At 38.2% G+C, this 15,129-nt stretch overlaps 1 protein-coding gene across 2 annotated transcripts in view; it reads right to left on the bottom strand.

The window, feature by feature from the left end:
* The window catches only part of ANO6 (anoctamin 6), a 214,471-nt gene that overhangs the window by 123,855 nt on the left and 75,487 nt on the right, over positions 1–15,129 (bottom strand). For both annotated transcript variants that reach the window (XM_068560153.1, XM_068560154.1), the window contains one exon: positions 1,201–1,280. In XM_068560153.1, coding sequence (XP_068416254.1) covers positions 1,201–1,280 — 80 coding nt within the window. The remainder of the gene's footprint in view (positions 1–1,200; positions 1,281–15,129) is intronic.

Genomic DNA, 15,129 nt, shown 5'->3' with positions numbered 1-15,129 from the left:
GCGAGCATTCACAATTTTGCTTCGCTGAAAATCTCATTGAATATAATAGGGAAGTCATTGAATACTATGTCTTTCCATTATATCCAAGTGATTTTCACAGTAGGTAATCTGCTAGTACACCACAGGAGTCCCACACTTTGAAATAAAATGGCATTGTGGATAGAGTCTCATGTGCAATCCCTTTTCAGTCCAGAGACCTGCCTAGTTTCCTTACTCTTGGCTGAATTGAGGGGACAATCCATAAAGAGTGTGTGAGAAGAGGGAAAGCACATAATGAGGTGTTTTTTGTGTGTGTTTTTTTTGCCGCTATCAATAATATAATTGTGCTCTGCTGATTACTGGAGTGGGGACTATACATACTTCGAAAAAAAAGATTTTTCCATTGCTAAGTTGGTAGACAAGCCATTTGCAGCAGGGGGCAAAAATCAGTAAATCTAGGTGGATCCTGGCATGCTTTCCTTACACATCTGGTGCAATAACATGGTATAGGAATTAGAGACACACTTCTTCCCATCACCCTCTTCAAATAAGCCTAATATAAAATCTATTTAGTAAGGACATTCTCCACCAGGCATCCTATGTGCTTAATTTTCTTTAAACAAGGCATTAATAAAATCACAGTAGCATCTAATAAGATTTTTAATTCCTTGAGGGTAGGAACCATGGCTAATCTTTAATGAGTCTAATTTAGTGAGAGCACTTAGTTCCCTTCTTAACAGAAACAACCAACAGAATATTCCTAGCCCTACAAGATGTATCCATATAGGTTGTGTTACTGAGGCTCCAGAGTGAAACAGGAATTGGACTGGTCAGTGTACCTGGATGTGCTCAGTAAAGACTGGTTTCCAGAGTTATTGACAGCAGAAACTGGTAGCAAGGGTATCAATGAATAAAGGGGGAGTTTCAGACACACAGTGCTATTTTACTGCAAAACAAGTTCCCATTTGCTATTACAAGCAGCGTGAAGAGCGAGCTTACGGTGCACGATGCCAAGACACTGTAGTTCAGGAACCTGCTCCCCAGAGGACGAGAGCTTTGCACACACAGTCCCAACAGCGAGGCCTGTGCCAGATCTAGAGCCCCTGAAGGCAAGAACTCCTTTAAAAACAAAACAAAACAAAACAAAAAACTCTCTTTCTCCGCTTTGTGAGAAACCTCTAGTTAACTGATACAAACTTAAGATCGAGTGGTAGTACTCACAAACTCCGGGGTTCGGAAATCCTGCTGACTTTCCAGTGATCCAAAACGGGAGACAATCGTCTGTTCAAGGTTTTCCAAGACTGAAAAAAAACGAATAAATAAATGAGCATGAACTTTCATTGGCTCACATACTTTTTTTTGCTTTTAAGTCAGCAGCATTGGCTTGAACTATTTTTAGCGTCTGTGGCACACTTACAGGTTGACATTATTTAAGGCTTTCGGCTATCAGGACACTCAAAATCTTCAGCAGCTATTTCATCTACTGGACAATGCCACACTTGTAGGATATTAGGTCCTAAAATGCTCTAAGGCTAGATTTACCATGGAAAATGACTTAGCTTCTACATGGAAGGACATGGCGACTAAATGTTATAAAATTCCAGCTCAGGAACACTTTAGCCTATTGATGTTCTTTTTTCTTCCACATGTCAGGGAACTGATGTGGAGTCATTTTAGGGTAGTAATTTTCTGTTTTAAAATCTGTTGACTAGCACTATCTAACAGAAATATACTGGGAGCCAAACAAAATATTCTAGTCGCTACATTAAGAAAGAGTAATAGGTAAAATTATTTTTAGTAGTAAGATTTATTTAACCTGATATACCCAGATTATCATTTCAACATGTGTGTATTCAATATAAAAAATTATTAGTGAACTATTTTACATTTGGGGGGTATTAATTCTCATACAACACATCTCAATTTGGACTAGTCACATTTCAAAAGCTCAGTAACATCATGGGACTAGTGGTTACTGCAATGGACAGCACAGTGTTAGAGGGATAAAGGAGCCAAATCCAGAAGGTGGGTTGTTCTGCAAGATACTAGTCTCCGCTTGTAAACACGTTCCTGACGTGAATAAAAGGGACTGTTCCAGATTAAAAGACACTAAGAGAACAAAACAACCATTTGCAGTGTGTGGTTCTGGGCTGGATCCTGGTTTAAACAATCCAGATGTAAAAGACTCAAAAACAAATTGTGAAAATTTGAATACTGATTAAGTGTTGGGTTATATTAATATCGATAAGTATAACCACGTAATTTTGGCCATGTAGAAAAATGTTCTTAGTTAAGTAAACTTACAAAAATAGTCAAATATTATTAAGCATTTAAATAAATTTAAATAAATATTCTCATTTATCAACAGGTCCAGCCTCTTCAACAAATCAATGACATGAAAAAGGTAGACTGTTAGAGATTTAAAGAGCCCTACGGAACAGAACTCCAATGTGTGTTTTTTCCCACGCCACTGAACAATTAATTCAATTCTGACACGATCTACCTGAAGGTAGCATCAGATTCCACAGTTTATGGGCTCAAGACTGCCCCCATTTCAGATGCCAATCGGAAGTCCATGTTGTCACCTGTGCTTCTGACTAACTGGCTATGAATCGGAGGTTCCCACCACCCTCTCCTCAGGCTCAATTAATTTGTTAGAGTGGCTCACAGAACTCAGAGAAACATTGATTACGTTTACCAGTTAAGTATAAAGGATGTTATAAAGCAGGGGTCCCCAATCCCCGGACCACGGACTGGTACCGGTGCCTGGCCTGCTAGGAACCGGGCTGCACAGCAGGAGGTGAGTGGCTGGCAGGTGAGCGAGCCAAGCTTCATCTATATTTACAGCCTCTCCACATCGCTCACATTACCGCCTGAGCTCCGCCTCCTGTCAGATCAGCGGTGGCATTAGATTCTCATAGGAGTGCAAACCCTACCGTGAACTGCGCAAGCGAGGGATCTAGGTTGCACGCTCCTTATGAGAATCTGATGTCTGATGATCTGAGGTGGAGCTGAGGCAGTGATGCTAGCGCTGGGGAGCGGCTGCAAATACAGATTATCATTAGCAGAGAGGTCTGACTGCACAGAGACCATAATAAATCAATTGCTTGCAGACTCATATCAAAACCCTATCAGTGAGGATTAACCAAGATGGCAGAGTAGAAGGACGTGCTCTCACTCCCTGTTGCGAGAGCACCAGAATCACAACTGGCTGCTGGACAATCATTGACAGGAAGACCCTGGACTTCACTAGGGAGGATACCCCACGTCCAAGGACAGAGGAGAAGCCACAGTGAGACGGTAGGAGGGGCGCAATCAGAGTAAAATCAAATCCCATAACTGCTGGGTGGGTGACTCACAGACTGGCAAACACTTATACCACACAAGTCCACCCACTGGAGTGAAGGTTCTGAGCCCCACGTCAGGCTTCTCAACCTGGGGGTCCGGCAACGGGAGGAGGAATTCCTAGAGAATCAGACTTTGAAGCCTAGTGGGAATTGATTGCAGGACTTTGACAGGACTGGGGGAAACAGAGACCCCACTCTTGGAGGGCACACACAAAGTAATGTGTGCATCGGGACCCAGGGGAAGGAGCAGTGACCCTGGGGGAGACTGAACCAGACCTACCTGCTGGTGTTGGGGGGTCTCCTGCAGAGGCGGGGGGTGGCTCTGTTTCACCGTGGGGATAAGGACACTGGCAGCAGAGGTTCTGGGAAGTTCTCCTTGGCGTGAGCCCTCCCAGAGTCTGCCATTAACCCCACCAAAGAGCACGGGTAGGCTCCAGTGTTGGGTTGCCTCAGGCAAAACAACCAACAGGGAGGGAACCCAGCCCCACCCATCAACAGTCAAGTGGATAAAGGTTTTACTGAGCTCTGACCATCACAGCAACAGTCAGCTCTACCCACCACCAGAGCCTCCCATCAAGCCTCTTAGATAGCCTCAACCACCAGAGGGCAGTCAGCAGAAGCAAGAAAAACTACAATCCTGCAGCCTGTGGACCAAAAACCACAGTTACAGAAAGATAGACAAGATGAAAAGGCAGAGGGCTATGTACCAGATGAAGGAACAAGAAAAAACCCCAGAAAAACAACTAAATGAAGTGGAGATAGGCAACCTTCCAGAAAAAGAATTCAGAATAATGATAGTGAAGATGATCCAGGACCTCAGAATAAGAATGGAGGCAAAGATTGAGAAGATGCAAGAAATGATTAACAAACACCTAGAAGAATTAAAGAACAAACAAACAGAGATGACCAATACAATAACTGAAATGAAAACTGCACTAGAAGGAATCAATAGCAGAATAACTGAGGCAGAAGAACGGATAAGTGACCTGGAAGACAGAATGGTGGAATTCACTGCTGCGGAACAGACTAAAGAAAAAAGAATGAAAAGAAATGAAGACGGCCTAAGAGACCTCTGGGACAACATTAAACGCAACAACATTCGCATTATAGGGGTCCCAGAAGGAGAAGAGAGAGAGAAAGGACCAGAGAAAACATTTGAAGAGATTATAGTCGAAAACTTCCCTAACATGGGAAAGGAAATAGCCACCCAAGTCCAGGAAGCACAGAGAGTCCCATACAGGATAAACCCAAGGAGAAACACGCCGAGACACACAGTAATCGAAGTGGCAAAAATTAAAGACAAAGGAAAATTATTGAAAGCAGCAAGGGAAAAACGACAAATAACATACAAGGGAACTCCCATAAGGTTAACAGCTGATTTCTCAGCAGAAACTCTGCAAGCCAGAAGGGAGTGGCATGATATACTTAAAGTGATGAAAGGGAAGAACCTACAACCAAGATTACTCTACCCGGCAAGGATCTCATTTAGATTTGATGGAGAAATCAAAAGCTTTACAGACAAGCAAAAGCTAAGAGAATTCAGCACCACCAAACCAGCTCTACAACAAATGCTAAAGGAACTTCTCTAAGTGGGAAACACAAGAGAAGAAAAGGACCTACAAAAACAAACCCAAAACAATTAAGAAAATGGTCATAGGAACATACATATCGATAATTACCTTAAACGTGAATGGATTAAATGCCCCAACCAAAAGACACAGACTGGCTGAATGGATACAAAAACAAGACCCATATATATGCTGTCTACAAGAGACCCACTTTAGACCTAGGGACACATACAGACTGAAAGTGAGGGGATGGAAAAAGATATTCCATGCAAATGGAAATCAAAAGAAAGCTGGAGTAGCTATACTCATATCAGATAAAATAGACTTTAAAATAAAGAATGTTACAAGAGACAAGGAAGGACACTACATAATGATCCAGGGATCAACCCAAGAAGAAGATATAACAATTATAAATATATATGCACCCAACATAGGAGCACCTCAATACATAAGGCAACTGCTAACAGCTATAAAAGAGGAAATCGACAGTAACACAGTAATAGTGGGGGACTTTAACACCTCACTTACACCAATGGACAGATCATCCAAAATAAAAATAAATAAGGAAACAGAAGCTTTAAATGACACAATAGGCCAGATAGATTTAATTGATATATATAGGACATTCCATCCAAAAACAGCAGATTACACGTTCTTCTCAAGTGCGCATGGAACATTCTCCAGGATAGATCACATCTTGGGTCACAAATCAAGCCTCAGTAAATTTAAGAAAATTGAAATCATATCAAGCATCTTTTCTGACCACAATGCTATGAGATTAGAACTGAACTACAGGAAAAAAAACGTAAAAAACACAAACACATGGAGGCTAAACAATACGTTACCAAATAACCAAGAGATCACTGAAGAAATCAAAGAAGAAATCAAAAAATACCTAGAGACAAATGACAATGAAAACACGACGACCCAAAACCTATGGGATGCAGCAAAAGCAATTCTAAGAGGGAAGTTTATAGCTATACAAGCCTACCTCAAGAAACAAGAAAAATCTCAAGTAAACAATCTAACCTTACACCTAAAGAAACTAGAGAAAGAAGAACAAACAAAACCCAAAGTTAGCAGAAGGAAAGAAATCATAAAGATCAGAGCAGAAATAAATGAAATAGAAACAAAGAAAACAATAACAAAGATCAATAAAACTGAAAGCTGGTTCTTTGAGAAGATAAACAAAATTGATAAGCCATTAGCCAGACTCATCAAGAAAAAGAGGGAGCGGACTCAAATCAATAAAATCAGAAATGAAAAAGGAGAAGTTACAACAGACACCGCAGAAATACAAAGCATCCTAAGAGACTACTACAAGCAACTTTATGCCAATAAAATGGACAACCTGGAAGAAATGGACAAATTCTTAGAAAGGTATAACCTTCCAAGACTGAACCAGGAAGAAACAGAAAATATGAACAGACCAATCACAAGTAATGAAATTGAAACTGTGATTAAAAATCTTCCAACAAACAAAAGTCCAGGACCAGATGGCTTCACAGGTGAATTCTATCAAACATTTAGAGAAGAGCTAACACCTATCCTTCTCAAACTCTTCCAAAAAATTGCAGAGGAAGGAACACTCCCAAACTCATTCTATGAGGCCACCATCACCCTGATACCAAAACCAGACAAAGACACTACAAAAAAAGGAAATTACAGACCAATATCACTGATGAATATAGATGCAAAAATCCTCAACAAAATACTAGCAAACAGAATCCAACAACACGTTAAAAGGATCATACACCACGATCAAGTGGGATTTATCCCAGGGATGCAAGGATTCTTCAATATATGGAAATCAATCAATGTGATACACCATATTAACACATTGAAGAAGAAAAACCATATGATCATCTCAATAGATGCAGAAAAAGCTTTTGACAAAATTCAACACCCATTTCTGATAAAAACTCTCCAGAAAGTGGGCACAGAGGGAACCTACCTCAACATAATAAAGGCCATATATGACAAACCCACAGCAAACATCATTCTCAATGGTGAAAAACTGAAAGCATTTCCTCTAAGATCAGGAACGAGACAAGGATGTCCACTCTCACCACTATTATTCAGCATAGTTCTGGAAGTCCTAGCCATGGCAATCAGAGAAGAAAAAGAAATAAAAGGAATACAAATTGGAAAAGAAGAAGTAAAACTGTCACTGTTTGCGGATGACATGATACTATACATAGAGAATCCTAAAACTGCCACCAGAAAACTGCTAGAGCTAATTAATGAACATGGTAAAGTTGCAGGATACAAAATTAATGCACAGAAATCTCTTGCATTCCTATACACTGATGATGAAAATTCTGAAAGAGAAATTAAGGAAACACTCCCATTTACCATTGCAACAAAAAGAATAAAATACCTAGGAATAAACCTACCTAGGGAGACAAAAGACCTGTATGCAGAAAACTATAAGACACTGATGAAAGAAATTAAAGATGATACCAACAGATGGAGAGATATACCATGTTCTTGGATTGGAAGAATCAACATTGTGAAAATGAGTATACTACCCAAAGCAATCTACAGATTCAATGCAATCCCTATCAAATTACCAATGGCATTTTTTACGGAGCTAGAACAAATCATCTTAAAATTTGTATGGAGACACAAAAGACCCCGAATAGCCAAAGCAGTCTTGAGGGAAAAAAATGCAGCTGGAGGAATCAGACTCCCTGACTTCAGACTATACTACAAAGCTACAGTAATCAAGACAATATGGTACTGGCACAAAAACAGAAACATAGATCAATGGAACAAGATAGAAAGCCCAGAGATTAACCCACGCACCTATGGTCAACTAATCTATGACAAAGGAGGCAAAGATATACAATGGAGAAAAGACAGTCTCTTCAATAAGTGGTGCTGGGAAAACTGGACAGCTACATGTAAAAGAATGAAATTAGAATACTCCCTAACACCATACACAAAAATAAACTCAAAATGGATTAGAGACCTAAATATAAGACTGGACACTATAAAACTCTTAGAGGAAAACATAGGAAGAACACTCTTTGACATAAATCACAGCAAGATCTTTTTTGATCCACCTCCTAGAATAATGGAAATAAAAACAAAAATAAACAAGTGGGACCTAATGAAACTTCAAAGCTTTTGCACAGCAAAGGAAACCATAATCAAGACGAAAAGACAACCCTCAGAATGGGAGAAAATATTTGCAAACGAATCAATGGACAAAGGATTAATCTCCAAAATATATAAACAGCTCATTCAGCTCAACATTAAAGAAACAAACACCCCAATCCAAAAATGGGCAGAAGACCTAAATAGACATTTCTCCAAAGAAGACATACAGACGGCCACGAAGCACATGAAAAGATGCTCAACATCACTAATTATTAGAGAAATGCAAATCAAAACTACAATGAGTTATCACCTCACACCAGTTTAAATGGGCATCATCAGAAAATCTACAAACAACAAATGCTGGAGAGGGTGTGGAGAAAAGGGAACCCTCTTGCACTGTTGGTGGGAATGTAAATTGATATAGCCACTATGGAGAACAATATGGAGGTTCCTTAAAAAACTAAAAATAGAATTACCATATGACCCAGCAATCCCACTACTGGGCATATACCCAGAGAAAACCGTAATTCAAAAAGACACATGCACCCGAATGTTCATTGCAGCACTATTTACAATAGCCAGGTCATGGAAGCAACCTAAATGCCCATCGACAGACAAATGGATAAAGAAGATGTGGTACATATATACAATGGAATATTACTCAGCCATAAAAAGGAACGAAATTGAGTCATTTGTTGAGACGTGGATGGATCTAGAGACTGTCATACAGAGTGAAGTAAGTCAGAAAGAGAAAAACAAATATCGTATATTAACGCATGTATGTGGAACCTAGAAAAATGGTACAGATGAGCCGGTTTGCAGGGCAGAGGTTGAGACACAGATGTGGAGAACGGACATATGGACACCAAGGGGGGAAAACTGCGGTGGGGTGGGGATGGTGTTGTACTGAATTGGGCTATTGGGATTGACATGTATACACTGATGTGTATAAAATTGATGCCTAATAAGAACCTGCAGTATAAAAAAACAAACAAACAAAACAACTAATACTAAACTTTCATTGGGTTATTTGTATGGAAATATGTTAATATAAATGTTTCAGACATTACATGAAATTTCTAAAAATCTTATATGTTCTGGTATAATGTTATAAGTCATAATCCTAGTTATTACCTTAAAATGTATATCTCAGAAATAACTAATTTTCTTGTCAACTGCATTATTATGAACTTTCATCAAATTTTTTTTTTTTTTTTAATAGTGGGAGTGTAATATATATATATATTTTTAATATTTATTTATTTATTTATGGCTGTGCTGGGTCTTCGTTTCTGTGCGAGGGCTCTCCCCAGTTGTGGCAAGTGGGGACCACTCTTCATCGCAGTGCGCGGGCCTCTACACTATCGCAGCCTCTCCTGTTGTGGAGCACAGGCTCCAGACGCGCAGGCTCAGCAATTGTGGCTCACGGGCCCAGCCGCTCCGCGGCATGTGGGATCTTCCCAGACCAGGGCTCGAACCCGTGTCCCCTGCATTGGCAGGCAGATTCTCAACCACTGCGCCACCAGGGAAGCCCTCATCAAATTTTTAACTGTGGTCATTTTTAAGTCTTTTTGTCATTTACAGACAGTTCTGTGTGTACTCTGATGCTATTGCAAATATGTTCCTATAAAAGGGTTTCATCTTTAAGAAATTCATGGAAAAGACTCTGACAAGTACTGGTTTCTGGTAACTGACTGTACTGCTGAACTGAATGAATAAGCAGAACTGAATTTTCAGAACTCTAATGAAAAACTGATGAACTCATAAAAGTGCTAACAAAAGATCAAGATGAAAAAAAAATTAATTACATGGGACTGAGTGAACTGATGAGGATGAGTATAATTTTTGTGACTTTCTGTCTGAATTAAAAAAAAAAAAAATCCAACAAGGACTCAGAGGCAAAGAATATACAAATCAATTTTCACTGCAAAGTAAAGGAGCTGTTACAGTGGAGGATTACTGGACTGAATGTCAATATTATGACATAGTATGAGTGTGTTTCATGTTTGGTAATTGCAATCATTGTTGCTTTTGTTGTGGTCATCCATGTACAATGCTTGGTGTCAGTCTATTTATCTCTTGTAAAAATAAAATATAGTGTGTGTGTGTGAAAAAAAAAAACTGTATATTAAATTTAAACAAGCAAACGTTTTTACTGGAACTATTGATCACTATATTTCTCTATGTCTGCATGTTTTTTGTTTTTTTTTTTTACGTAAGTCAAAGAAAACAATCCAATAAACATGCATATTCAGAAACAAAGTTACAGTGCCATGCAAGAACTGCAATACTACGCACTCTAGTGGATGCTATAAGGTATTTGTGCATCTTATAAAAATGTATTTCTGAAAAAAAATAAAAAATAAAAAAAAATAAAAAAATAAAATGGGTCCAAAGAGTCATTATTAATGAAAATAAAGTTAAGAATGAAATATAAAACACAAAGACAGGAGAGTTCCTTTCAAGGTTAAGATGGCTGTGTTTTACTACACAGGGCAGTGGACTTGATTCATAAGACCTCTACGCAGTATAACCCTGTGGCTTCAGGCACATCACTCAACCCTAAGTCTCAGTTTCCTCATCATTAAAATGTGGATTATAATACCTACATCAGAAAGTGGAGAATAAATTAACTGACACATATATAAAAGTGACTCGAAGACTGTTAAGTACTGTATAACTATTGGGTACTTTTTTTAAAAACTTCATTCTTTATAAATTTTGGCATCCTTTACCTTGTTAGGCACCCATTTTTCCCTCTGACTTTTTACCTTGACTATCCCTACCATTCATTCCTTTTATAAGAAAATGAATTTAAACATAGAAAAAGATAACATTAATTCAGCAAATATTTTTGAATGACCTCAGTGGCCTAAGCACTGTTGGCTGCTACTTTCAATGAAAAGAAATGTGAATCAGGAAATGTTTCTTCACTTTTCTGAATCTGGATGGATCAGTCTCTTACCACAGCTTGCTACTGACATATAAACTAAACTGTGGCATTCTCCTCTAATCATTCCGGGAATGCAAATTCCAAATTGAATTTGATGGTTTCTTTTAGCGTTCTCTGTTTTTCCCATCTTCAGAAATACAAAAGTGTGCTCTCCCTCTCATATTTCTGGAAGTGAAAAAAATAGCTAAAATGGGAAGAAGGAAAAAAGCACTCATGAATATGTCAAATTTGTTAGGGTAAGAACATTTTCTTTCTTTCTTTTTTGGACTCATGACTAGGACCCAGTACTACCCTTCAAGTAATTTAGAATATAAATATTTTCCCTACATTAAGCTAAAAACTGCCTTGTTTCAAAGGTGCCCCCTGTTGTATCTGCCTTCTTGATTAATGTATTAGCATTGATTCAACCACCTAAACTACAGCTGGGGCCATTTTTGACTTTTCTCTTTCCCCCACTCTTGATATTTGGTCAGTCACCAAGTTTTATCCTTTTTATATTCAATCTTATCCTTAGTACATTCTATCTGGAATGCACCTCCCCTCACCACCATTTTACCCTTTCTTTAAATTTTTTTTTTCAATGTCACCATTTACGTACCAGGTTAAGTTAGTTGCCTCAACCTCACATTCTTACAGCACTTTGCAGGTCTAGTAAAACCTGTCATATCACTATGAAAGGTGTCCAAACACTGAACTGTTGCATTATTAGTTATTAAAATATAGTATTTTCAGTTGGTCTTCTGGTTAGAGGGTGGAAAAGAGAGAAATAAAAATTAGTGATTATTATAAATAAATTTGCAGCTTATATTGAACAGAGTCCCAAATAATCACATAGCAGTTACTCTCTCACAAACTGGTCACCTCCAAGAAGATAAAATCTGGGAAAAACATACATGTCCATCCCCTTTATCACACTGTATGGTCATGACTTGCTTTTCTTCTCCACTTGGTCCCGGAGCTCCTAGAGGGCAAGTCACTGTCTTAATCTATTCTGTTTCCTCAGAACCTGAAGTAATACCTAGCATATTATGGATGTTCCACACGTGAGTGAATAAATGATGGAATGAATTATAAATGCTTTGCCACTCTAGAAAAGTTACAAGTGCTCCATTCCTCAGAATGAATTTAATTACCTATGTAATAATAAGAGAGTTTTTATATTTCCGGAAATATATTGCATTGGGCCACACTGGGATATATCCACACACAAAACAGGCCAATAGTAGAGTGTCCCTTCAAGATAATAGTCTTCAAATGTTTGGACAATATTTACAGAAAGGAGAGGCTCTGCTTCCTCCCCACCCTGCCCACTGCTCCAGCAACGCATCAGGCAGGAACATTTCCTACCTGCAGCACCGAAGACTTCACAGCAGGAGGAAAGGGGGACAGTTTGGTGAGTCCCTTGGGCATCTCACCCTCCCAGCCCGACCCCAAGTGGCAACTCTAAGGATTTCTGCCATCCACAAATAACAATACTATCCCCAAGAAGAGCTCCAGTGAACACGATTTTCTCCATCTTGTTACATTCCCAGTGATGTTTAGGGCTGTTTTGGCTCCTCTTATTAGCCTTTCCCTATTCCCACAGCCTTCCCTCAATAATTCAGCTCCAAAAATATCCCTGGAAGTTAAACATGTCTCTTTTTGAACTCACATTATTCACTCTCATATACCAACCACATTAGCTAATACTTTTATAGAAAAGCACAATATAAATCACAAACCTACCAGATTCTAACTGAATTCATTAGTTTCTTTTCATCTAAAAAAGTTTTTATTATAGTAACATATATAAATCATAAAAGTTGACATTTAAATCATTCTTAAGTGTACAATTTGGTGGCATTAATTCTGTTCACAATGTTGTACAACCATAACCACTGTTTCCAAAACTTTTTTTTTTTTAAATCACCCCAGAGACTCTGTAACCATTAAGCAATAACTCATTTCCTCCCCCTGCTAGTTCACAGTAACCTCTAATCTACTTTCGGTCTCTATGAATTTGCCTATTCTAGATATTTCATATAAACGGAGTCACATACTATTTGTCCTTTTGTTTCACTTGGCATAATGATATCAAGGTTCATCCATGTTGTGTTGTGTATCAGAACTTCATTCCTTTTTCTGGCTGAATAACACTCCATTGTATGGATATACCACATTTTGTTTATCCATTCCTCTGTTGATGAACACTTGGATTGTTTCTACCTTTTGGCTATTGTGAATAATACTGCAGTGAACAATGGTGTATACGTAACTGTTTTCGAGTCTCTGTTTTCAATGCTTCTGTGTATATACCTAGTAGTGGAATTGCTGAGTCATGCAGGGTTTTGACGTTTAGCCTTTTGAGGAACCACCAAATTGTCTTCCGCAGTGGCTGCACCATTTTACACTCCCATTGGCAATGTATGAGTGTGTCAATTTCTCCATATCTTCGCCAATGCTTGTAATTTTCTGTTTTTTAAAAATTCTAGCCATCCTAGTAGGTGTGAAATGATGTTGTGGTTTTGATTTGCATCTCCCTAATGACAAATGATGTTGAGCATGTGCTACTGACCATTTGCAGATCTTCTTTGGAGAAAGGTCTACTCAAGTCCTTTGCTCATTTTTTACCTGGATCGTTTGTCTTTTTGTTGAGTTGTAGGAGTTCTTTAGTATTCTGGATATTAAAGCCTTATCAGATATATTATTTCCTAATGTTTCTCCCACTGTTATTCTTTTCACTTTCTTGATAATATCCTTTGTTGCACTAAAGTTTTTATTTTGATAAAGTCCAATTTATCTATTTTGTTTTTGTTGTCCATACTTTTGGTGTTATATCTAAGAATCCACTGCCAAATCCAAGGTCATAAAGGTTTACCTCTATGTTCTCCTAACAGTTTTATGGTTTTGGCTCTCATATCTAGGTTTTTGACCCATTTTGAGTTAACTTTTATATGTGATGTGAGGTTGGGATCCAACTGCATTCTTTTGGCATATGGAAATCCAGCCGTCAAAACAACATTTATTAAAAAGCCTCTTCTTTCCACATTCAGTGTACTTGGCAACTTTTTCAAAAATCAATTGGCCATTTCTGGCCAGTTTCTGAACTCTCAGTTCTATTCTGTTGGTCTATATGTTTATCCATGTGCTAGTATCACACACTTTTGATTACTGGAGTAGCTCTCTGGTAAGTTTTGAAATCAGTAGAAGTAAATCCTCCAATTTTGTTCTTTTTCAAAATTGTTTTGGCAATTCGGGGCCCCCTGCAATTCCACATGAACTTGAGTCAGCTTTTTCAATTCTGCAACCTTTACCATTTTAACAAACATATTTTTAAACTTTTAGATTTAATAACATGAACAATAATCAATCTTAAAACTGAAGACTAATTTTTATTTAATTTTACCAATTTGGTATTGTTTTTTAAAAACTTGGCTAAGAGAGTTGATGTTCTATAAAGGACAAATGGTATTAATTATAGAAGTACGTTCCAACAACATCTTGCAACGCTATCGCTATCACTCAGCAGTCCAATTGGTTCAAGTCTCTTAAGACCCCCAGAGTTCCCAGTGGAACACCACCCTGAGTTTGTAGTTGGCTATGGCTCAGCTGAAACTTGGTCCTAGTCACTGATCTGTCAGTTTCCAGATTATAGTGATTATACATGTCCTGGGGATGAAAGAAGACACCACACTTAAATTTCTATTGTCTTTAAACTCAAGGCCAGCGTAGGCCTGATTTCACAATCAGTTTTTAAAGCCTAGGAGGGATGGGAACATAGAAATACAAGGAGAAAAACACTATAGGTCCACATTCCCTTATCCAAAACCTTTGATGCCAAAATGTTTGTGTTTCAGAATTCAGAATTTTTCAGAATTCAAAAAGAAAATAATTCTTATCTGTATATATTGTATATTACTATGCACCCTCAGTGGGGTCTGGGACAGTACCTCTTACTCAACCATGGTCATGTTTTGCAGCCAAAAATGTGAACACTCTCAGTGGGATGAATAAAAAATATAAGTAGTCTCATGTTGGTTGAGGTCATGTTTTTTTCATCAGATCTGTCCCGTTTTGTAACATGAATTACCAAAAAAAATTGTTTCTAGCACTTTTTGGATTTTTGAGTTGTAAGGATTCGTGAAAGTTTAACTACTAAGAATGTATTTAGCACACAATAACAGGAAAACTCTATTAC

The sequence above is a fragment of the Eschrichtius robustus genome, chromosome 13 (assembly GCF_028021215.1).
Source record: "Eschrichtius robustus isolate mEscRob2 chromosome 13, mEscRob2.pri, whole genome shotgun sequence".
In the NCBI taxonomy this organism is placed as follows: domain Eukaryota; kingdom Metazoa; phylum Chordata; class Mammalia; order Artiodactyla; family Eschrichtiidae; genus Eschrichtius; species Eschrichtius robustus.
Note: the sequence above shows the minus strand (reverse complement) of the source record. Positions and strands in the feature narration are given on the sequence as shown.